This window comes from Pongo abelii, chromosome 3 (genome assembly GCF_028885655.2).
Source record: "Pongo abelii isolate AG06213 chromosome 3, NHGRI_mPonAbe1-v2.0_pri, whole genome shotgun sequence".
Lineage (NCBI taxonomy): Eukaryota > Metazoa > Chordata > Mammalia > Primates > Hominidae > Pongo > Pongo abelii.
Window position 1 is genome coordinate 4,458,730 of NC_071988.2, and position 23,236 is coordinate 4,481,965.

General features: G+C 52.4%; 1 protein-coding gene and 1 pseudogene across 13 annotated transcripts in view; one reads left to right on the forward strand and one right to left on the reverse strand.

Annotated features, from left to right (window-relative positions):
• The window catches only part of ACOX3 (acyl-CoA oxidase 3, pristanoyl), a 61,572-nt gene that overhangs the window by 11,730 nt on the left and 26,606 nt on the right, over positions 1 to 23,236 (forward strand). For all 13 annotated transcript variants that reach the window (XM_063722663.1, XM_024245540.3, XM_063722666.1 and 10 more), the window contains 9 exon segments: positions 284 to 517; positions 1,350 to 1,424; positions 1,896 to 1,985; positions 5,119 to 5,262; positions 9,195 to 9,283; positions 15,581 to 15,677; positions 18,131 to 18,313; positions 20,647 to 20,769; positions 22,893 to 23,013. In XM_063722663.1, the coding sequence (XP_063578733.1) occupies positions 284 to 517; positions 1,350 to 1,424; positions 1,896 to 1,985; positions 5,119 to 5,262; positions 9,195 to 9,283; positions 15,581 to 15,677; positions 18,131 to 18,313; positions 20,647 to 20,769; positions 22,893 to 23,013 (1,156 nt within the window).
• LOC112133172 (5S ribosomal RNA) lies at positions 22,223 to 22,331 on the reverse strand (annotated as a pseudogene).

Below are 23,236 nucleotides of genomic sequence, written 5' to 3' on the forward strand. Positions count from 1 at the left end.
GCTGGGCGAGGCTCATCCCAGGCAGCACGGCCTCTCTCCTCTCTGCACCTCAGGACAGGCCTCAGCGAATTGATGAGGAGTCTGGAAATGAACACGGATTGTTGATGTTTCTTAAGCCTCCAGTCCTCTAGTCCGTTGGGAATGATAGTCGTATCTCTGTCTGGGTGTCTCTGGGTCAGACTGTGTCCCATGAAGCCTATGGCCTGGAGGTAAACTATATAAGGGCACATGGAGAGTCCATCTTTTACTCCAAATAAGCCTTCCCCATCTCCTGTGTTTCCAGAAAACCATCTTCTCAGCTCTCGAAAACGACCCTCTTTTCGCCCGTTCCCCTGGAGCTGATCTGTCCTTGGAGAAGTATCGCGAGCTGAACTTCCTTCGATGCAGGCGGATCTTCGAGTATGACTTCCTCAGTGTTGAAGACATGTTCAAGAGCCCTCTGAAGGTCCTCACCTTGATTCAGTGCCTGGGGATGTATGACTCTTCTCTGGCTGCCAAGTACCTCATCCATAGCTTGGTGAGCATGCGGCCTAGGGGAGAGGGAAACGGCTTTCATGCTGCGCTGAGCCTTGAGGGATGCCTGTCCCAGGGCCAACCAGGAGGCAGAGAAACTCCAGTTTTTCCAGCTATATTTGCAAATTTTAAAAATTATCTTTTTTAATGTTTAAAAAAAATTTCAGTCCCCCTTTTCATTCTTTTATTTTCAAGCCCATCCACCATCATGTATTTGCAAATTTACACACATAAGTCCTTGAATAAAATACAATGTGGTGAAGCTTCAAGTCCCATCAGAAGAGGAGCTGTTGGGACTTTTTTTTTTTTTTTTTACCTCATACAAAAAAAGAGACAAATGATTAAAAAAAAAAAAAAAAAAGTAGGCCAAAGGGAGAAACCTGTGTTTTTCCTTCCTTTGTAACATACCAGCAGAGCTGAGCTTGGGCAAAATGGCTTTGCCCTTAGCCTTGCCTGCATTGTTTGATGGGCTGGTGGACTCTGCTGTCCGTATAGCTCTCCCTGCTGTCCTCAGACCCCCAGGACTCCTTGCAGGCATCTTAAGTCCCAGGTGATTTCTGTGTGCCTTATACAAGCTGCTAGGCACAGAGATGTAGGTGTTACCCCTCACATGAACTCAGGGACCCGGGGCAGCTGTGTGTTGGGAGACCCTGGCCTGGGGCATCCGGGCTGCTGGCTAACCTCTCAGCGCTTGTTCTCCACCTCGGGGAAAGTGCGGTGTGGCGGGGAACCAGTGTGGGCGTGGTGTTAAGAGTGCCATTGTCTGTTGTGATGTTCCGGAAGAGCAGTACTCTTCTTACCTGCCCCCTGTTGACAGGACAATGTTATACTTTCAGGTTTTTGGATCAGCAATTTACAGTTCTGGTTCTGAAAGACATCTCACATATATTCAAAAGATCTTCAGGATGGAGGTAAGTTCTGGTTCATGGTGAATTGTGAGCCTGGTTCTCTTGCTTGATCTCTGTAGAGATTTCTGAAAAGAGAAGATTGTAGAAGGGGGTGCCCAGGGGGCTTATGCTCTTCTTGTTTCCTAGTGTTCTCAGGCTTCTCACCAAATAGCTAGCACTGTTCTTTAGCAAACACAGGCACATTGACTTCCTAGCACCAGGTGAATTGTCGCCGAGGCCTTCCACTGTCTTTTCCTGACGAGCAGTTCCTGCCACCTGGCTGACTTGGAGCAGCTGCGGTCAGCTTGGTTTAGGCTGCTGTGGTTGCCAGCTGAGGGTGGCAGTGTGACTCAGTCAAGTCACTAGTTGGGTGGATGGAAATTTGGGGCTTTGATATGTGGTTTCATCTTCAAAGGAAAGATGCAGCGAGGTCCTTCTGGGAATGTGCACAAAGAACTTTTCTTGCTTTCCATCATTTTGTGCTTTGACATTTAGATTTTTGGATGTTTTGCTCTGACCGAGTTAAGCCATGGCAGTAATACCAAGGCCATTCGCACGACTGCCCACTACGATCCTGCCACTGAGGTAGGTGTTACCTTCCCCCGGGTCCCTGGGTTTGGAGCATATGAGACGTCATGAGTGCAAATGCCGTTGCCAAGAATAAGGAAAAACATTAAAGCAAGAGGCCTGTCCACATACACATGTGTAGAAATACCCACCGAGATTCATCACACTGAAAAGTGGGGCTCAGGAGATCAGGCGTTGGAGGACAAAACCTGTGCCTACCATGAACTTTATGGGGAATTGATCGTGGTTTGGATTTGTGTGTAATTTCAGTGCAGTGAAGAAGCCCTTACTCTGTAAAATTTATTGCCTTGTTTACCTGGCCGCCTAGTTGTAGTGGATTCATAAACCGTTCACATGGCCCATGGTTTCTACGGTGGACCCCGTGGAGACAACATGCTCCCTGCCCTCTGCCCTTTGTGGCTGTCCCTCTGCGAAGAGCCTGCCTTGTCCATTTCTGCCACCGCAGTCTGACTCCTTGGGTCCTTGCCATCCTCTTGACCTCTCTGGTACCTGCATTGTGGCCGCTGCCTGGGAGCTTCCGGTGTGGTGCAGTGAGACGGGCCACAGATGGATGCCCTGGGGCTGTCAGTGCTGTGGAGGGGCGTGGGGGTGGAGGGAGATGGGCCACAGATGGATGCCCTGGGGCTGTCAGTGCTGTGGAGGGGCTCGGGGGTGGAGGGAGATGGGCCACAGATGGATGCCCTAGGGCTGTCAGTGCTGTGGAGGGGCGCGGGGGTGGAGGGAGATGGATGCCCTAGGGCTGTCAGTGCTGTGGAGGGGCGCGGGGGCAGGGAGGGAGGATGGGGAGGGCCCCACCTGACCCGCTCTGTTCCCTGGCCCTGACTCCCTGCCACCACATGACTCTCCTTGGCCTCCGCTTGTCCCTGAGGCCTAGGTCTCCCTGCCAGTCTTTCCTCACCCTCCTTCCACCCTCCCCCGTTGGCAGTGGTCAGGGAGGACTGTTGTGTGGCAGGAAGTGAAGCTCTGCACCTGCGGATGTGCTCAACGGTCATCCATCCATCATTCTTTCATCCATCCATTCATTCTTCCATCTATCCATTCATTCTTCCATCCATCCATGCATTCTCTCATCCATCTGTTCATTCTTTCATCCATCCATTCTTCCATCCATCCATTCATTCTTTCATCCATCCATTCATTCCACATCCTGGGCTGTGTGGACTGTGCCTGGGGTACTGCATGGAAGAGCCCAGGAATGAACTCAAGCGGACCTGCAGCCTAGCAGGGATAAGAGGTGGTCCTCGCACAGGGTGCCCCTGCTGTGGGGCCTTGGGAGTGGGGCTAGGAGAAAGTAGGGCATGAGGCTCTTTTGGGAATTTTCTTTTAAGCCATAAGATATCTTTATCTGAACCCAGGTCTTTCTGGCCCCGTGGCTGCTTCTCCTCCTGCTGTCCTCTTTGCCTGTGGCCTGCAGTGCCAGGAGGTGGGGCCCTTTCTGACAGGCAGATGGACGACAGCACCCAGGTAGTGTTGGGGTGGGGCATCAGAGGACCACTTCCCATTTCCACCTCCTTCTTTTTGGCGTTTGATCCCTAAGCGGAGGTCAGAGTGTGGCATCAGATCCGTAGAGTTGGGGTGCCCGGGATCCAGGCTGGGCTGCTGGCCGAGCGTTTATTTGGACAGCAGGCATTGCTGGGTACCTGTTGTGTGTGAGGCACAGCTTTCCAAGACTGGGCTGGAAGCGGCGAGCACAGCAGACAGGTCTCTGCTGTCCTGAAGTTGTGGGCTGGGGGTAGACACAGACACCAACAGAGATAAGTGAGGTGTGCTGGGCGCCATGGAGGCCCTCCAGAGAGCAAAGCTGGTATGCCGGGGCGCAGGGAGGCAGGCAGACAGTCGAGACAGTGGGAAAGATCTGTGTGGAGCAGTGCAGGCCCCAAGGAGCCGGCTTGGGCTGGTGTTGCAGTGCACACCTGCACTGTGGAAAATGAGTGACGGGTGGAGGTAGTAGAACTGCCGCGTGCTGAAGAATGAATGGGGAGGGCCTGGCTGAGACTGGGAGCCCTCCTTACCCTGGCAGGTGAAGAGCTGGTGGTCCCCTGAGAGAAGAGAACAGAAGGCGTGGCTGGCAGCCACCCCACCTCCTACTTCTCCTCAGTGAAACTTCAGGATCTATAGGATGATTGTTCACTACTCTCAGTTTACAAAATCCCACTGGCTAGACAGGAGGAAGCCCTCCCCCGCATGTTATTTTGTAGCTTCCCACCCTGCAGGGGCTGGAACCAGAACCAAAACTTACCCCCGACACCCCCTAGCAGTGACTGGCAAGCTCCGCGTGGAGGATCAGTGTCTCCCGAGGTGGCCCAGGGCAGCTCTGTGGGCCACCTGCGGGCTATCTGCCTGAAGGCGCTCATCTTTGTCCCCTTGCGGATCCCAGCAACGTTATGCAGCACTGCTAGTCCGCATCCTCCCTCCCAGCCTTACTCACAGGGCTCCCAGCAGACGCCCCTGGGGCAGGCCCAGCCGCAGCAGCCCAGCTCCTGCCTGTTCCCACATGCTCTTCGCTCCTGACCCGTGCAGCACCCTCAATGTTCCTGGGGGATCTGTCCACACCCCTTCTAGCCAAACACCGAACACTGTGATGCCACAGCCCATCTGCTAGTTCACGCATGCGTTCCTTCCTTCCTTCTGATGTTCTGAGCGGCTGCCTTGTGCTCGGGGCATTTGGGATATAACTGTCAGTCATGGAGCTGTGGATGGGAGGGACAGCAAGAGGGCAGCAGTGTGTTGTGAATTAGAGGTCCTAAAGGACTCAGTGGACTGCAGGGCATTCCCACAGCCCTGCCCACAGTGCACAGACAGCTTCGCCCACAGTGTATCCACAGTGTTTCCACCTAAGGGGCGTGGTCAGAGACCGAAGACTATATGATAATGAAAACTCCCTGGAAGCGTTTGCCCGCCTGCGGAGTATTTTGCATCTGAAGGTTCTTTAAGTCATAAGGCCCAGGAATAGGCTCTGTTTAAAAAATAGGCCTGCCTGTGCCATACAAGAACTAAAATGTGCGATTAGTTTCGACTGTTGCCTCAGAGATTTTGAACATAGAAAATGGAATCTGTCTAAAAGGAAAACACCAATTCTGCATGTACTTCAGTTGCTAATTATAACTAACCTAAATTTTCCCTTGTGCAGGAATTCATCATACATTCCCCTGATTTCGAAGCTGCCAAGTTTTGGGTTGGCAACATGGGCAAGACAGCCACTCACGCGGTGGTGTTTGCTAAGCTGTATGTGCCGGGGGACCAGTGCCATGGGCTGCATCCCTTTATCGTGCAGGTAGGACTCTGGGGTGGCCCTCAGTGGGGGCAGTGTTTACCCCCAGGAAGCACTGGTAATGTCTGGAGTCATTTTTGTCATAACCAGTGGGGGGATGCTTCTGGCATCTGGTGAGTGGACCAGGGACACTGCCCAGCACCCCAGTGCATCCCGTAGCCTCGCCCACAGTGCAGACAGCCCTGCCCACAGTGCACAGACGGCCCCACCCACAGTGCATTCCACAGCCCTGCCCACAATGCAGATAGCCCCGCCCACAATGCATCCCACACCCCTGCCCACAGTGCAGAGACCGCTCCGCCCACAGTGTATCCTACAGCCCCACCAGCAGCGCACAGACAGCTCTGCCCACAATGCACAGACAGCCCCGCTCACAGTGCACAGACAGCCCCACCCACAGTACAGATAGCCCTGCCCACAGTGCACAGACAGGCCCGCCCAAAGTGTATCCCACAGCCCTGCCCACAGTGTATCCGACAGGCCCACCCGCAGTGCACAGACAGCTCCACCCACAGTGCAGACAGCCCCGCCTATGGTATATCCCACAGCCCCTCCCAGGGTGCATAGGCAGCCCCACCCACAGTGTGTCCCGCAGCCCCTCCCACGGTGCAGACGGCCCTGCCCGCAGTGCACAGACAGCCCCGCCCTTGCCTTAGAAAGAACCATCCAGCCCAATGTCCCCCAGTGACACAGCTGAGAGGGCCTGGCCAAGGCTCCTGGCCATAGGAGCTGCAGGCCTCTGAGACCATCTAGTTGATTTGATGCACCAAGTTTTTCAATTTGGATGAAGTCCAGTTTTATGTTTTTTTCTTGTGTTGCTCATGTCCTTATTTTTCAGTTGACCTGACGTTTGAGCTATTGCAGACCAGAGAGATTTTTTCCATTGTAAGGATACAGGACAAAACCAAAGTGTTTTTCCTACCGTCACGCAGCCAACACAACGCTTCTGACATTAGATGTGTGTGGGTTTCTCCCCACCAGCATGCAACCCTGCAGCAGAGAGCAGCTGGGCGTCCCCTACTTTAACTCCATACTGATGCTGTTCACCTGGAGTGAGCCTCAAGACCTCCACAGTGAGGGCTTAGTCCCACAAGAAGCTCCCCAACCCTTTGGATGCCGATGGCAAGTCCAGGTTATGGCCTGTGCCTCTGACCGATCCCCAAATTCCACCCTGGTCTTTATCCTGAAGCTGTTTAGGGGTCTGCAGCCGTCTCATGAGCACGCAAAACACTCTCACCACTGCGGAGTCAAGGGCTTTAGGAGTCGCGTGCTGGGAAGCAGAGACAAGGCCAAATATGTATTTATCACAGCATCATACTTACCTGAGGCCAGTGTACCTTGTTTCTGTGATTATAGATTTCTACCTGGAGTGGACTTCTTGCGGGAGTTGCCTGGACTAGAATTCAGCAGCTTTCGGCGTGTCTGATTTTGGGGACATAGAGCCGCAGTGTTTTAGACTTGTTTATGTTGTGCTAAAAACACTCCGAAGGATTGTGTCGCTCCTCTCGCCACTGCACCAAGTGCTCAGGGTACCTGAGTCCACCTCCCAGAGCCACGGCCTCCTGCCTGATAAGGAGGGATGGAAACAGTGGTCTTGGGGTTATTTGGACAGGATTGTGATCTGTGCCCCAGACCTGAGCTGGTGGGCGGAGGGGCGGGCATCTTTTGCAGGTTTCTTTCTTTTTTCTTTTCTTTTTTTTTTTTTTTTTTTTTTTTTGTGAGACAGTGTCTGAATCTTTACTGGACCTTGCTGAAAGATTTTAGAAAAGGAGAGGATGTTTACATTTGGCTTTTAGCCCTTTTTGAGTGTTTCTTTATTTTAAAGTTCAGTGAAGTTAGATGGTGAATTCACAGACAGAAACAGAAGCTAGCTAGCAGGTCATGCACATAGCTAAATTCCCCGTAGCACCACCTCCATGTTTCTCTAAAGCAGCTTTTCCACTTTGGCACTGTTGACAGTTTGGGCTGGGTAGTGCTCACTGGAGCACCCTGTACGCCCAGGGCAGGGCTGAGCACTTCTGGCTTCTGGCCGTTCTGTGCCATAGCTTCCTGCAGTGAAGACAACCAGAATCTCTCCAGACACCACCCGTGTCCCCTGGCGGGGAAGGGGAAGGTGGCGCGTCCCATGGTTGGGAATCCCTGCTGTAACAGTGCCCAAGGATGAAGCTCCACGTCCTTCCCTCGAGTTCCCACAGTGTGCAGCCATCAGCTGACTGGACTTGTATCTTGGGGAGTGGTGATTAACCAGAATATTCATAGCTGTTTCTCCCACTGCACCTATTTGCACAGCCATTTTGTCACTTTACTAAAATCTAGCAGGAAGTCCTGTGTCTAAAACGTGAATATGAAATTCCCGACATCCTCCTGGCAGCACTGGCCCCCGTGTTAGTCTCTCATGGCTGCCACAGCAAAGCACCACAAAGCAGGGCGCTCGAAACAGCATAATGTACTCTCCCAACTCTGGAGGCCGGGGTCTGAAATCGAGGAATCTTTAGGGCGGCATTCCCTCTAAAGGCTCCAGGGTAGGATCCTTCCTATCTCTTCCAGCTCCTGGTGGCCCCAGGCCTGTGGCCCCATGTGGGCGGCAAGCCACCCAGGTGCTGAGGCAAGAGACCGAGGACACGAGCTGTTCCAGTATAATAAAATATAAAATAAGAATAGTTATACCAGATGTAGGTCTTACATATGATTATATATGAATATCATTAATCATTAGTTTGTAGCAATTACTCTTTATTCCAATATTATAATAATCCTCGCTCTATAATCATAACCTAGGAAAAGCCAGGCCATACAGAGATAGGAGCTGAGGGGACACAGTGAGGAGTGACCGGAAGACAAGAGTGCGAGCCTTCTGTTATGCCCAGACAGGGCCACCAGAGGGCTCCTTGGTCTAGCGGTGACACCAGCGTCTGGGAAGACGCCTGTTGCCAAGCGGACCCTGGTCTAGTGGTAGCGTAAGTGTCAAGGAAAAACACCCGCTACTTAGCAGACCGGGAAAGGGAGTCTCCCTTTCCCTGGGGGAGTTTAGAGAAGACTCTGCTCCTCCACCTCTTGTAGAGGGCCTGACATTAGTCAGGCTTGCCCGCAGTTATCCGGAAGCCTAACCGTCTCCCTGTGATGCTGTGCTTCAGTGGTCACGCTCCTAGTCCGCCTTCATGTTCCATCCTGTACGCCTGGCTCTGCCTTCTAGATAGCAGTAGTTAATTACTGAAAGTACTAAAAGTCTCTAATAAGCAGAAATAATGGCATAAGCTGTCTTTCTCTCTGTCTCCTCTTTCTCTCTGCCTCGGCTGCCAGGCAGGGAAGGGCCCCCTGTCCAGTGGACACGTGACCCACGTGACCTTACCTATCATTGGAGATGGTTCACACTCCTTATCCTGCCCCTTTGTCTTGTATCCAATAAGTATCAGTGCAGCCTGGCATTCGGGGCCACTACCGGTCTCCGCATCTTGGTGGTAGTGTTCCCCAGGCCCAGCCGTCTTTTCTTTTATCTCTTTGTCTTGTGTCTTTATTTCTACGCTCTCGTCTCCACACACGGGGAGAAACCCACCGATCCTGTGGGGCTGGTCCCTACAGCCCAGCGCTGTACTCTGTGCCTCCGTCTCCACGTGGCCCCCTCTTTCCCATACCCACTCCTCTTCTGACTCTCATAGGACACTTGCCATGGGATTTAGGGCCCACCTGGGTGATTTGGGATGACCTCATCTTGATGCTCTTAAATTCATTATATCTGCAGGACCCTATTTCCAAATAAGCTCCCATTCCCAGGTCCTGAGGTTAGGACTTGGATGTATCATTTCTGGAGGATGGTTTAACTCACAGCCGCCCAGTGTTGAGCCCATGGCCCACCCTGTGGGTTTCTGAACACATCTGTTTTGATTTTTGTGTGATTGTAACAGTTGCTGTTTGCTGCTTTCTGTGGCTTTGTATAGATCCGGGACCCGAAGACCCTTCTTCCCATGCCCGGAGTGATGGTCGGCGACATAGGGAAAAAACTCGGGCAGAACGGTCTGGATAATGGGTGAGTGATGGAGGCTGCTGAGCCCTGAGCTTCCTGCCAAGGCCCAGGCTGCATTGTTGCTCATGTCTGAGATCTCACTGGCCCCATGGATGCCATGCCCTGCCCTCTTAGACTCAAATGCGGTGGGGACCTATGCCTAGCCCCTGTGCGTGCACTGGCCACGTCCTGCTTGAACTCCACTTTGGGAGGCCAACTTGATCAGAGACCTCAGCAAACCAGCTTCACCTTGGCAGGTGGCTCCCCACTCTCAGATCAGACCCAGGTCTCTGTGTACAGCTGGTGGGGCCCCTGCCTGGGGGGCTGCCTCCTCTGTGTGAGGTCCTCCTCAGCATCCTGAGCCTCCTCCAGCTTGGCCTCTGCTGTTCTCCATGTGATCTCGAGATCGCATCCATGCTGATCTCGAGGGACCCATATCTGCAGTTTCTGCCTCCGGAGTGGGCTTGCTCCTTTCCGTGTAATCTCAGTGTCACAGCACTTAGAAAGAGAATTCCGCTGGTTTATTTGTTTAATCAGCCCACAGATACCTATTTAGCAGCACAGATGTGACACCGGGTTGGTGTGGCCAAGGCCTGGCTGAAGGGTTGGATGGGGCGTGCAGAGGGGAGGGGCCTAGAAAGACTCATGAATGCTTGATGGCCACATGGAGGCCTGGGTGGCCGGGGAGAAGTGGCTAGTGATTTTGGAATGTGCAGTGTTTCAGGTGGAGGGAGCAGTGGGAAGTGTCAGGCCCAGGCCTGTGCTGGGATGCAGGTGGGGTAGGGAGGCCAGGCCACAAGCGCCTTGAGGGTCTTTGAGGGATTGGATTTTGGAGCTCCAGGTCGTTAGCAGCATGACCTTTGGAATGAGACAGGTGTGCAGCCAGCCCTTTGTGTCGCCTTGACCAGGTTTCTTGGTATTTCCTCATCCGTAAAGTAGGTGACAAGGGAGGTCCCTGTGCCAGGGCCCTGCCTGAGCAGGCCAGGCTTGAACTTCCTGGCCACTGGCCTAGTTGGTGCCTCCCTCACTGCGAATGCTGGACTCCACACAGCTGTCTCCCCGAGAGCCTGACCCAGCAGGGTGTAGACCCCTCTGTGCCCACGAGATGATTTATAACTTGGGGGTAGTGGGACAAGATACAACCATGCCTGAACCTGATGGCCAGAAAGATGTCTCAGGAGTGTTTCTAGATATGCGTGTTTCATATAGTGTTTCATAGCGAGGCTGGTGGAGAGGAGAGGAGGCTGCCTTGCAGAAGTTGGAAATAACTAGTTATCAGGACCAGGTTGTCTCCAGAGGGAGAAGATGGGCCAGTGGGCGTCTGAGCGCCCAGCGATGGAGAAACCTCCTTCTGCCTGTCTCTTCTGAGAAGTCAGGGTGATAGGCAGGGAGTGTCTTAAATCTCTGCTTGGCCCTTTAAAACAGGCAGGGCCCCAGACTGTACTAAAGAGGAAAATCTTGATTGATTTTTATACAGTGTCAACTTGAGAAGAAAGTAAAAGGACATTGTTAAAAAGCAAATTCTTGTGATTTCAGGCAAAAAAAAAAAAAAAAAAAAAGCAAAACAAGATACATATGCACAGCCCTCCTAACTCCTCCTGTCCTGCAGAGTTCTGGGTTCTCACTGGCTTATAATAAAATAATACAAGGAACCTGCTAGTTAATGTTGGAGTTGGCAGGAAGGAGAGCGCCACCCCGACCTGCGGCTGTCAGTTCTCTTGAGTGACTACTTTTACAGGGTGCCTGGGAGGCGCTTGGCATGGACGGTGCCCGTGTGGTGGGTATGGAGGGTCGCTGTTCAGGCCCTTCGCCCTCAGGGCAGCGGGAAGCCCCCAGCCATCTGGAGGACGTAATGTGGCTTGGTCTGTTTGAGAAGGATGGCTCTGGCCTCAGGGTGAGAAGCTCTGAAGCGCCGTGCAGGAAATGGGGTGTGGGAGGCACTGTGTTGTTCTGGAGAATCTGCATCCTTTCTTTAGACCCGGCTGATCCCGTTTAGGGCTCTGCAGCCACAGGCACTGTTACCCCATCTACTGAAGTGTCCTATGCGTGCACGTTAGGCCCGACAGGCATCTCTGCCTGGGCGTATGGTGGTGGTGAATTGTCACATCCAGTGGGTGGCCTCGGGTGTGAGCAAGGCTCTTCTTCACCGCTCATTCGGTTTCATGAATGAGAGGCTTTGACATTATTTTGGGACATTGCAGAGACACCCTGCACTTGGTTCCCCCCTAATAAACGTATTTCTAGAGATTGAATCCACACCTCTTACTGGGATAATATTCAAAGGAGCATTAGATGAAACCATTAATGATTAATACATCACACTGATATGGCAAAGCCTCTTGTAAGACTCAGAAATACGGTCTCCTATGAGACTGCCACGGACACAATGACGACAGCCCTTTGACGCTGCTTCAGAGCTGCTCCACCAAGCCAGGTCCCCGTGCCCCCAGAGCCTTTCCACCGTGTCTCTCTGCAGGGTGACAGGGATGCAGTGGGATTCGTCCATCTTTGATCCCTGAGCTTCTGAAGGCCTAGGTTGGGCTGGGATGGGAGCCAGCAGGGGTGATGCAGGCGGCCTGCTCTCCACCCCTTTCCAGAAATGCACCTTTCCCCGTCCAGGGCTGGCGGGTCTGGGCAGCGCGCCCAGCAGGGGGCGCAGTGATACCGGTGTTCACTCTGGGTTTCCCGACTGGTTTCTGCCTGGATGTCTGTTCCAAGATCAGCGTTATAATTTAGTGATTTTTGTTACCAATGTTGAAATCATTTATCTTGAAAAAAGTGGTTACAATTTGTAGGTTAGATTTTGTCACTTTACAAGAACTCCTGAGTATGTGGGATGACTGCCTACAAATCCAAGGTAAACGTAAATTGTGTGGATTAATTTTAGCCAAATAGCTCTAAAAGCAAAATCATAAAGATCTTTTCAAGTGATAGTTTCAGCCAGACTCTTAAGGTGGGCTGCACCTTAAGGGTCTTTCTCCGTGCGTTTGCCCTGAGCTGAGGCGGTGGCTGGGAGGATGCCTGCCGAACTCAGCGGCCTGCTCTGGCAGGCTTGGCTGGGCTGGGCTTGAGGGGGCCCTTCCAGGCCCCAAGGGAGGAAGGAAGCTGCTGTGATAAGAAGCAGGATGCCCAGGGCGCGGGGTGTGTGCTGAGGTCTGGGCACTCCTGGGATTGGAGTGAGGGTTTCTGTGCCACACTCAGGCCTCCCGTGCCACATGCATGTCCAGTGACACACACACACACACCTGTGACACACGCACATGTCACCCGCTGGAGACACTGGATCTGGCTTGCATTTGAGTTGGCCATATCTGACCGCCACTGGAATAGATTTTGTGGAACAGAAGGGATCCCATGAGAATTTGTGGAAGTTTGCTTTCCTTTGACACTTACGGGAATGTTTTTGCAAGTATAAATATATTCTGTGTGGTGAGAATGGGCGAAGAATTTCCACTCCCTAAAAAGGGCGCTGACTGTGACCGGATCATACTGGAAAAGGCATTCCTTGGCTTTCAAGTAACAGGCTGGAGCACACTGGGGCCGTTGGCACCGAGGCAAGGTTTTTCTCACAAGGTGGGGTGTTCTGAGTGTGCGGCTGTGGCATGGGGGAAGCTGCCACCAAACTGGGCAGCTGGGCCTAGGGCTTTGGAGGAGCTGGCCCCCCTGCTGCCCTTCACTTCCTGCAGGTGGGCAGGGGCCTGGCAAAGCAGCCTAGAGCTCTTCCCTCACCAGTTCACCCAAGTTTCCCTAAGGAGCTCCAGCCCCGTCCCCACCCGGCCCCAGGGCCTCGCCCCTCCTGAGAGTGTGGAAACTGTCACTGTGTCTTTCTCTCAGGCTGTCCCGGGAGTCAGGATCATGGCCTGGCCCTTGTGCCTCAGAGGATGTCGTCTGACCCCACCTGACTTGTTCATACCATGCCACTTACGTGCCTGTCCCTTAAGTCTGGCAGGCCCCATGCATGGTGGCCCCCTCATGGACGGGGGTGAGCCCCGGGAGACTGCTGAGAGGCAGCTAGCTCACCCAGGAACCAGGAACGGTGATGATCGAGGGATCCACCCTGGGGTCCACCTCATACCCTTCCCAGGGCGGGGCATAGAATTCCCAGGTGGGCCGAGGGCTGCCTGGTGTCAACAGTGACTGCATGGAGGGCGCGACGCCAGGAGAGAACCTGGCGGACGGGGCACCACAGGCAGGCGGGACCTCCTCATGGCAAGGCGGCGATGCTGTTAGAGGGGCAGATGGGGCACCACAGGCAGGTGGGACCACCTCATGGCAAGGCGGCGATGCCGTTAGAGGGGCGGATGGAGGTCAGCTTGGGGGGATCCTCCACATTGGCCTCCGCCATTCCGAAGGCCTTTGGGAAAGGGCCCTGCTCCCACAGGGAGGACAGGCTGAAGAGGCAGAGTTAGGAAAGAGCCAATACGGTTGCTGCAGGAAATCAGCCCAGGAGAGCTGAGTAGGGATGGAGGTGCTGGGTCCTAGGCGGGGTTGGAGGCGAGAAAGTGAATCGGGCCAGCACAGCAGAGCTGGCAGCCCAGGACTGGGTGACGATGGGGATGTGGGGGCATCCAGAGCAGGACTCAAGGAAGAGCCCATGCAGGAAACGGGTGCCTCCGGTTCCCTTCCAGCATGTGAGATTGTTCTTTATAGATGATGTTTTCTGTGGTTTAGTAAAAGACTATTCTGGTAGGCAGGGGTCCCCAACCCCGTGGTACTAGTCTGTGGCCTGTTAGGAACTAGGCCACCCAGCAGGAGGTGAGCATCGGGTGAGGCAGCAAAGCTTCCTCTGTGTTTATAGCCACTCCCCATTGCTCACATGACTGCCTGAGCTCCGCCTCCTGTCAGATCGGTGGCGGCATTAGATTCTTATAGGAGCGTGAATCCTACTGTGAAATGCGCATGTGAGGGATCTAGGGTGAGTGCTCCTTATGAGAATCTAATGCCTGATGATCTGTCACTGTCTCCCATCACCCCCAGATGGGACCATCTAGTTGCAGGAAAACAAGCTCAGGCTGCCACTGATTCTGCATTATGGCGAATTGTATAATTATTTCATTATGTGTTACCATGTAATAATAATAGAAATAAAGTACACAATAAATATAATGTGCTTGAATCATCCCGAAACCACTCCCACCTCCCCCTCATTTGTGGAAAAATTGTCTTCCATAAAACCGGTCCCTGGTGCCAAAAAGGTTGGGGACTGCTGCCCTAAGGCATTGCAAGTGAGCTCAGGAATCAAACAAGTTGCTATAGGAACTATTGATATTTTGAAGTTTGTTTTGGGGGGTTTTTGCACAGTTTATGTAATATTCTTAACCTAGCATAGCCTTATTCCCTAGACTGTTGTGAAATAGGTTTTCCTGACCAGACAACCATAACAGGTATCTTTGGTTATTAATACATCATGATCCATACAATGTGTGTGTAATCCTATGCTCAGCTGTTCAAAAGAAGTGAATTTGCTTGCCAAGGGAGCACCGATGCCATCACACCAGTTATTTTGTTTGACTTAAGAGTTTTAAACCTCAGTTTGCCGATATTATCACATTGTGGGTTCTGGTTTGAGATTGAAATATGAGAATCAGAGATTCCAATCTTTGGAAACACAGTTCCCGTCTTTTCTGTTGAATATCTGGAGTTCTGTACTTGGAGTACAACTTACCATATACACAATGCTTTTTATTATTATTATTATTATTATTATTATTGAGATGGAGTCTTGCTCTGTCACCAAGGCTGGAGTGCAGTGGTGTGATCTTGGCTCACTGCAACCTCTGCCGCCTGGGTTCAAACAATTCTCCTGTCTTAGCCTCCTGAGTAGCTGGGACTATAGGCACATGCCACCACTCCCAGCTAATTTTTTTTTTGCATTTTTAGTAGAGACGGGGTTTCACCATATTGGTCAGGCTGGTTTCGAACTCCTGACCTGAGGTGATCCACCCACCTCAGCCTCCCAAAGTGCTGGGATTACAGGCATAAGCCGCCACACCCGGCCTATTTTTTAACCTACATTTTTTTTTTTTTTTTTTTTTTTTAGAAACAGGGTCTCACTGTGTTGCCCAGGCTGGTCTCGAACTCCTGGGCTCAAGCAGTCCTCCTGCCTCGGTCTTCCAAAGAGTTGGGATTCTGGGCGTGAGCCACTGTTCCTGACTAGACTACTTTTTTGAAGAAAGTTGGTTGAATGTTCCTGTCTACTTTCCCTCTGCCGTTTTCTTTGTCTTCGGGGATTACATCACCTTTTAGGCTGCCCTTGGAGGAGAAGAGAAAAGCCTCAGGGCAGGACCCCCGTTTAACAGAAGCCCTGCTGCTTCCCCACAGTTTCGCCATGTTCCACAAGGTCAGAGTTCCTCGCCAGAGCCTTCTGAACCGGATGGGAGACGTCACCCCCGAGGGCACCTACATCAGCTCCTTTAAGGTACAGGCATGCGGGGCCGTTTGTGTGCCGTGCTTCCCAGGTGCCTTCCTCTGCAGGGCCTGGCTCCGTGCTCCTCCCTGCACCTGGAAAGGAGACCCCTCCACGTGGGCCAGGCATCGCTGGGGCATACTTCTCCTGGCTCGGGTTCTGGTGCTCCTGCTAGAAGGGGACTCTTGGGGGCAGCCACAGCACCAGGTGCTGGTGTCCAGGGGGTGAGTCCGGTCTGACAATGCCCACTCCCCATCGGGGGCTGCGGTTAGAGGACTGCCTGCTGCCAGTGATGCTTCCTTGAGGATTCGAAGGAGACGGGTCTCCTGGCGAACTGTCCACAAAGGGGGATGACAAACAGAGTTCCCTGGTGTCCAGAACTCACGCCTGGCTTAAGTTCATGGAGAGCAGAAGAGAGACCATGGTCTCAGGGAGCGATGGCCGAGCGATGGCCCAGGTCGTAGCTGATGGCCCTCAGGAATCATGAGCTCACAGCAGGTGGGCCACCCCGAGCACGCACCCTTGGAATAACAGTCCCCGGCAGCATACAACATCTGACATGCAGGAAGCATGGATGGAAAAGGAGCGTGATGGGGATGCCTGGAGACGTACAGGGTGTGCAGAGTGGGAACAGCAACACGAGACCAGGAGCCGCTCACAAATGGAGATGTTAATCCAACATCAATTAAAAATAAAGTGATTGGAAGAACAAGCACAGCAGATGAGATAGTTATTATCTCAGGAGGATCAATTAGGGATTGGAAGCTTGTCCTCCAGAAGGCAGAAGGAGAGGATTAAAGAAAATGAAGTCTGGGTGCAGTGGCTCACGCCCGTAACCCTAGCACTGTGGGAGGCCAAGGTGGGCAGATCGCTTGAGCCTGGGAGTTCCAGACCAGCCTGGGCAATATGGCAAAACCCCGTCTCTACTAAAAATGCAAAAATTAGCCGGGCTTGGTAGCGCATACCTGTAGTCCGCTACTTGAGAGGCTGAGGTGGGAGGATCGCTAGAGCCCAGGAGGTCAGGCTGCAGTGAACTATGATTGCACCACTGCACTCCAGCTTGGGCAACAGAGCGAGACCCTGTCTCAAAAAAGAAAGAAAGAAATGAAGTTTAGAGAAATAAAGGAGAGAAATGTCTCTAAATGAGAGGGGAAGAAGGCTTTTGGTTGAAGGGACTCTTGGAGGACCAAAGAGGAAAAGTAAGGAAGCACCTATGCACATACCCAGGCACACGGTAGAGAAATTGAGGAATTTCTAAGAGAAAATTCTAGAATCTTCCAGATCTGACTCCAGTGGAATAAAAAACACTTGAACTTCAGATTTCTCAAACGTGACAGTGAATGCATGAAGACAGTGGAATCATATTTTATACCCTTAAAGGAAAATCACTTCAAATATATATTTATATATATTTTTTGAGATGGAGTGTTGCTCTGTCACCCAGGCTGCAGTGCAGCAGCATGATCTCAGCTCACTGCAACCTCTCCTCTGCCTCCCGGGTTCAAGTGATTCTCCTGCATCAGCCTCCTGAGTAGCTGGGACTACAGGCACCCGCCACCACACCTGGCTAATTTGCGTATTTTTAGTAGAGACGAGGTTTCACCATGTTGGCCAGGCTGGTCTTGAACTCCTGACCTCAGGTGATCTGCCCACCTCAGCCTCCCAAAGTGTTGGGATTACAGGCGTGAGCCACCGCGCCCGGCTTAAATATGTTTTTAAACACAACGAGACTGTGATTCCTATGTGAGAGTGTGACTAATACGCTCAAGACACACAATTACCATGCTGCCTTGGAAGAAGGACCTAGATGGTCAGAGGAGCGGGCCCGATAGGGGCAGCAAGGGGCAGGGCAGGAAGGACGGTCAGATCATGTGGCAAGGGCTGTAGATTAGATGTGCCCACAGCAGCCTGGACAGGCCTTAGCAACAGCCTCTGCTGATGCCGGTGATGCGTGCGAGGAGATAGTGGACGGAAGATTCCAGCTAGACGCACGTAAAGGAACTGCCTGTTCACAGGCACACAAGGAACAAGAGGTGTCCGTGAAACCCCCTGGAATGGCTGCCTGTAATTGACTCCGCCCCTGCCCTCTGGCAGTACAGGCCACATCTGATTCTTGCCAAGGTTAAAGGTGGGCCTTGGAATCTCCAGGCAGACAGTTTGCAAGTCCCCAAAGCAGGAGCATCCTTACCCAGCACTGTCATACCATTCCCTCTGCTAGGACTGTACCTTCTCCAGGCAGCTGGTGTCCCCTCCCCGGCACCCCCATTCCATCCACGGTTCATCAGTGACACCTGTACCCGCCTGCCTCACCGTCCTGTGTCTTGGGCGCCCTGGGGATGGGGCCTGGGCAGGTGGGCACAGGTCTACATTGGATGAACAAACGAGGGCACCTTCGCCTCTGGGCCGCTCTGCCCAAGGTGGCCGCGCAGCCGGGCTTGCGCTCATCATCTGCATCCCTCCTGCAGGACGTCAGGCAGCACTTTGGAGCGACCCTGGGGAGCCTGTCCTGGAGCCGGGTCTCCATCGTGAGCCTGGCCATCCTTAACCTAAAGCTGGCCGTGGCCATCGCTCTTCGCTTCTCAGCCACTCGGCGTCAGTTTGGACCCACAGAGGAGGAGGAAATACCAGTGCTTGAGTATCCAATGCAGGTACAGGGTTTTCAAGCATCCTTTCACTGTCTCTCTATTTTATATGCAAATTGACTTCTTTTACATAGTTGCCGTTTGGTTACTGGGAGTTGATCAAAACTCTTAAGGCAATCAACAGGATGATTAGTTATCGGGAGTGCGGCATCTCAGGCTGCAAGGCTTCCAGCAAATGGTTTTTAATTTAAAAAGAGTAGATACGAAGTAGCCAAAAAAGGAAGATGGAAAGAAGCAAGTCTTTTTTTTTTTTTTTTTTTTTCCAGACGGAGCCTTGCTCTGTCACCAAGGCTGGAGTGCAGTGGGCGTGATCTTGGCTCACTGCAACCTCCGCCTCCCAGGTTCAAGTGATTCTCATGTCTCAGCCTCCCGAGTAGCTGGGATTATGGGCATGCACCACCATGCCCGGCTAATTTTTGTATTGTTAGTAGAGACAGGGTTCTGCCGTGTTGGCCAGGCCGGTCTCGAACTCCTGACCTCCAGTGATCCACCTGCCTCGGCCTCCCATATTGCTGGGATTATGGACGTGAGTCACTGCGCCCGGCCAGAAAGAAGCAAGTATGGGGCGGCTCTGGGAGGTGGGTGTGTGCATGGCCACACGTTCAGGTGAGGCCGCCACAGCTTGGCAGGCAGTGGCTTTGCATGCCCTGTGCACGCTCTTTGACACTTTCATCCCATCCCTAAGAAATGATTCCTGGCAGGTGATCTGGAAGAAGCAGCAGCTGAGTGTGCAGCCCTCTTCACTGTGATGGCATTTAGAATAGTGGCGTGGGCACAGAGCGTGGGCCCTACACGTCCTCAGAGATGGGGCAGCTGTTGACATGCACAGATGCAGCCCAGGCAGCAGTGTGGAAAAGCACGGACGTTGTTACATGGAAGGGGGATGAATTGTCACAGCGAATGTGCCCTGTACTCTGGGTTTGGTCTTCACAGCTAAGAGGGCTGGGATTACTCCCATTTTACAGGTGAAGGAACTGAGGATCAAGTAGGAAATCCAGTTAAAGTGCACAGGCTAACTCAGGCCCGGGTCCCAGGCCAAGCTATGCATGAACAAAGGTAGATTTGGGTGAAACTTCCAGGAAATTGTAACAGAATTGCAGTTGTTTCTTTCCACATCCTTTGACCAGGGCTATGAGCCTGTTTAATAAGTGTTCCCATTCATGCCTGTGTGGCACCCATCCCCTCCCATGTGTGGTCACAGCACTCTGGGTGCCAAGGGCAGGCTCGGCAGTCAAGAGAGTGCACTGGGGCCACCATGCTTGGCCTTACCACCAAGGTCCACCCCAGCTGGCTGTGTGCCCCCAGGCAAGGTCTTTAGCCTTTCTGTGCTCTCGTTTTATCATTTGTAAATTAGAACTGATGATAAAACTTCTTCCTAGGATCAGTGTGAGGATTAACAAAGTTAGGGCACGGAGGCAGCTGGCGCCATGTCTGCTCAGCACTCTTGACACGTTAGACCATGGCGGTGATGGTGGTTTCCCCAGGATCCTCTCAGGCTTGTCCTGCCATGTACCCAGCCACCCACCCACCCATCCATGCATCCACCTACCTGTCCACGCATCCACCCACCCATCCAAGCATCCACCCACCCGTCCATGCATCCACCCACCCGTCCACGCATCCACCCACCCGTCCACGCATCCACCCACCCGTCCACGCATCCACCCACCCGTCCACGCATCCACCCACCCGTCCACGCATCCACCCACCCATCCATCTACCCATCTATGGATTCATCCATCCACCCACCCACACATCCGCCTACCCACCACCCACCATCCACGCATCCATCCATGCATCCATCCTCCCACCCACCCACCCACCCATCCAACAATAGGTGGACCCTATCCTGTTTCAGACAAAGTGAAAAAGACATGCACTCAGCCTTTCGAGGGGCTGCCAGCTCTGTGTGGGCCTCAGCTTTCCCATCTGTCCCAGGGTGACGGCCTCATCCTCACGGGCTCATGAGGCACATGCTATCAACCAGTCAGTCCGTGTGCCGGGGAGTTGGCCCCTATAGGTGCTGCCTTCTTAGTTCACAGATAGACTGGCACTTTGTTCTGTAGTGACTTTGATGGGACAGCTGTGAATAGCGGCCGTTTAGGGAATTGCGTTTGAGGTTGTCTGTCAAGGGCCATGGGTGAAAGCCGAACTGGCTGAGTTGAGAGTGTGTCAGAGTGAAGGCTTTCTGATGTGCCGGGAAGACACGTGGAGACCTTCAGCGCCAGTGGGTGCATGGCCCTGATGGCCTCTCCCTGTACTGGCTTTCATGGTCCCTGGGATGGGCTGCCCTTCATGGGTACCGTGATGTGTTCACGCAGGTGTCTTGTCTGTTCTAGCAATGGCGCTTGCTTCCATATCTGGCAGCTATCTACGCCTTAGACCACTTCTCCAAGTCGCTCTTCCTGGACCTGATGGAGCTCCAGCAAGGACTTGCATCGGGAGACCGCAGCGCCAGACAGGTGAGGTGGTGTCTGCTTCCTCAGCAGCATTGTTTAAATCTCACACGGTTGGAGCAGCACAGATTCAGCCTTCATTTCAAAGCAAAATCAGTCCTTTGATTTGCGAGGACAGAGCATTCCTCCAGTTGTTCCCACCCACTCGGAGTTTTGGCCTCTGCTGCGATTGAACGGGCTGGGCATGCGTCCACACTCCTGCCTCTCAAGGATGTGCTGACACGACTCCTGGTTCCAGTCTGTGAGTTCAGCTGTTGGTCTCCTTTTGAGAACATGACGGTTTTGCAAAATCCACATTACCCGCTCCTCAGTGGATTTCATGGTTCTGAGCCTTTTGTAAACAGCTGCACAAAGGTCTGAATCCCACTGACTAGATTTGAGTTGACAGTCAAAGGATTTGTGCCAGAAACGAGCGTGCAAATCCCGAGATCAGCCTTGGCATAAAGAGACATCGGGAGCAGATTTCTTTGTAGATGGTTATGAACTGATTTTCCGTTGTCCCTCCTGCTGCCTCCTGAGCAAGAGTGAAATGTGAATCAAAAGAAATAACCGTGTTTGAAAGCAGAGGAGAAACACCACAGATTGCGGTTACGTACAACATCAGAAAAAGCCTGTATCTAATTAGCATATCTTGAAATATTATCAGTGTCCGCATTCACGGCAGATGATGGCAAAGGGATGACCTGCAGGATTGATGGCAGAGCAAACCCCAGGCCTGGAGGCCTGAGGAGGGAGCGCTTCTGACCACTGAAGGGGTTAAGCCTGTGTTTTCCCAGGAGTGTGAGTCAGTGGAGCTTTTGCCAGCTGACAGTGGCATTGTTCTCCTGTGAATAATGTTGTAAAGGGTGACCGGGCTCATTCTTTCTGAAACTCAGTGGTTTAACCCAGGCAGAGGAGGGCCTCAACTCAGCCCCTTGTGTGAAGTTGAAAACACTCATAAAATGGGTCATTGGACTCAGCGTGCATGTGTGTGTGTGTATGTGTATGTCTTCCTCTTAATTGTTTTTCCTTTTTAATGTCTTTATTTCTTTTTTAAAAGTAAAAATTCTTCTTTTACCCTGAATCAGTCTTTTAAGTTTTTGTTTGTTTGTTTGTTTGTTTTTGAGACAGAGTCTCACTCTGTTGCCCAGGCTGGAGTGCAGTGGTGCGATCTTGGCTCACTGCAATTTCCGCCTCCTGGGTTCAAGCAATTCTCTTGCCTCAGCCTCCCAGAGTAGCTGGGACTACAGGTGCCCGCCACCACACCTGGCTAATTTTTTGTATTTTTCAGTAGAGAAAGGGTGTCACCATGTTGCCCAGGCTGTTCTCAGACTCCTGAGCTCAAGTGATCTGCCCGCCTCGGCCTCTCAAAGTGCTGGAATTACAGGTGTGAGCCACTGTGCCTGGCCCAGCCTCTTAAGTTTTCATCATTAGATATCAAGCAGAAGTAAAGGAGTTTTTTTTCCCCCCCTTAAAAAAAAGCCTGCAGCACCTGATATTCCCAGGCGGTCTCCCATCCAAGTACTAACCAGGCCCGACCCTGCTTAGCTTCCGAGATCAGGCTCATTCAGGGTAGTGTGGCCATGGACAGCAAAGGAGTCTCAATAAAACATGTTAGGCCTGAGAGAGGCACGGTGAGCCCCCACACAGAGCAGACTGTCAGTTACCGAGGCGCTTGCAGCCTTCTGGGAACGGACTGGTCCCGGCCCTTCCCTGTCCTGGGAGTGAGCACTGTCTGCGGTGCTGGGTCTGGTTCTCTGGCCTTTCTTCATGGTTTCGCTGCAAACAATTGCAACCTTCCATGGCGTGTCATTCACTTTGACATTTGTGAATTTTATATAAAGTGGGACATGACACACATTCTTCTGCAGTTTGCTTCTGGGACCCGTGTTAGGGCCCTGAGAGCTATTTGCTGTGTAGAGCTGTGTTTTCATTGTTGTGAAATGGTATGAGCGGACCACAGTGTACCCATACTTGGATAAAGACTCTTTTTTATTTCTAATTACAATTAGGTTTCCTCTTCTGTCATTTTCGGGATGTCTTGTATTAGACTAGAGGTGATACGGTGGTTTGATGTTATTGCTGACTTCTGACTTTTTGGTGTCAAAAGTCTCTTTTCACCTGTTCTTGTTGGATTCCCTCACCCAAAGGCAGAGCTTGGACGTGAGATCCACGCCCTGGCATCGGCCAGCAAGCCCCTGGCCTCGTGGACCACCCAGCAAGGAATTCAGGAATGCCGGGAGGCGTGTGGAGGACACGGCTATCTGGCCAGTAGGTTTTGGAGAAGTGCATGGTGGTTTCCTGTCCTTCGCCCTGCTGTTTGACTCTAGACCAGGGGTCGGCAGACTGTGGCCTGAGGACCAAATCCAGCCTGCCACCTGTTTTTTTAAATAAAGTTTTATTGGAACACAGCCAGCCACCCCCGTTCATTTGCACATTTCCTGCAGCTGTTTTCACACTGCAAGGGCAGAGTTGAGTAATCGCAGCTGTGACA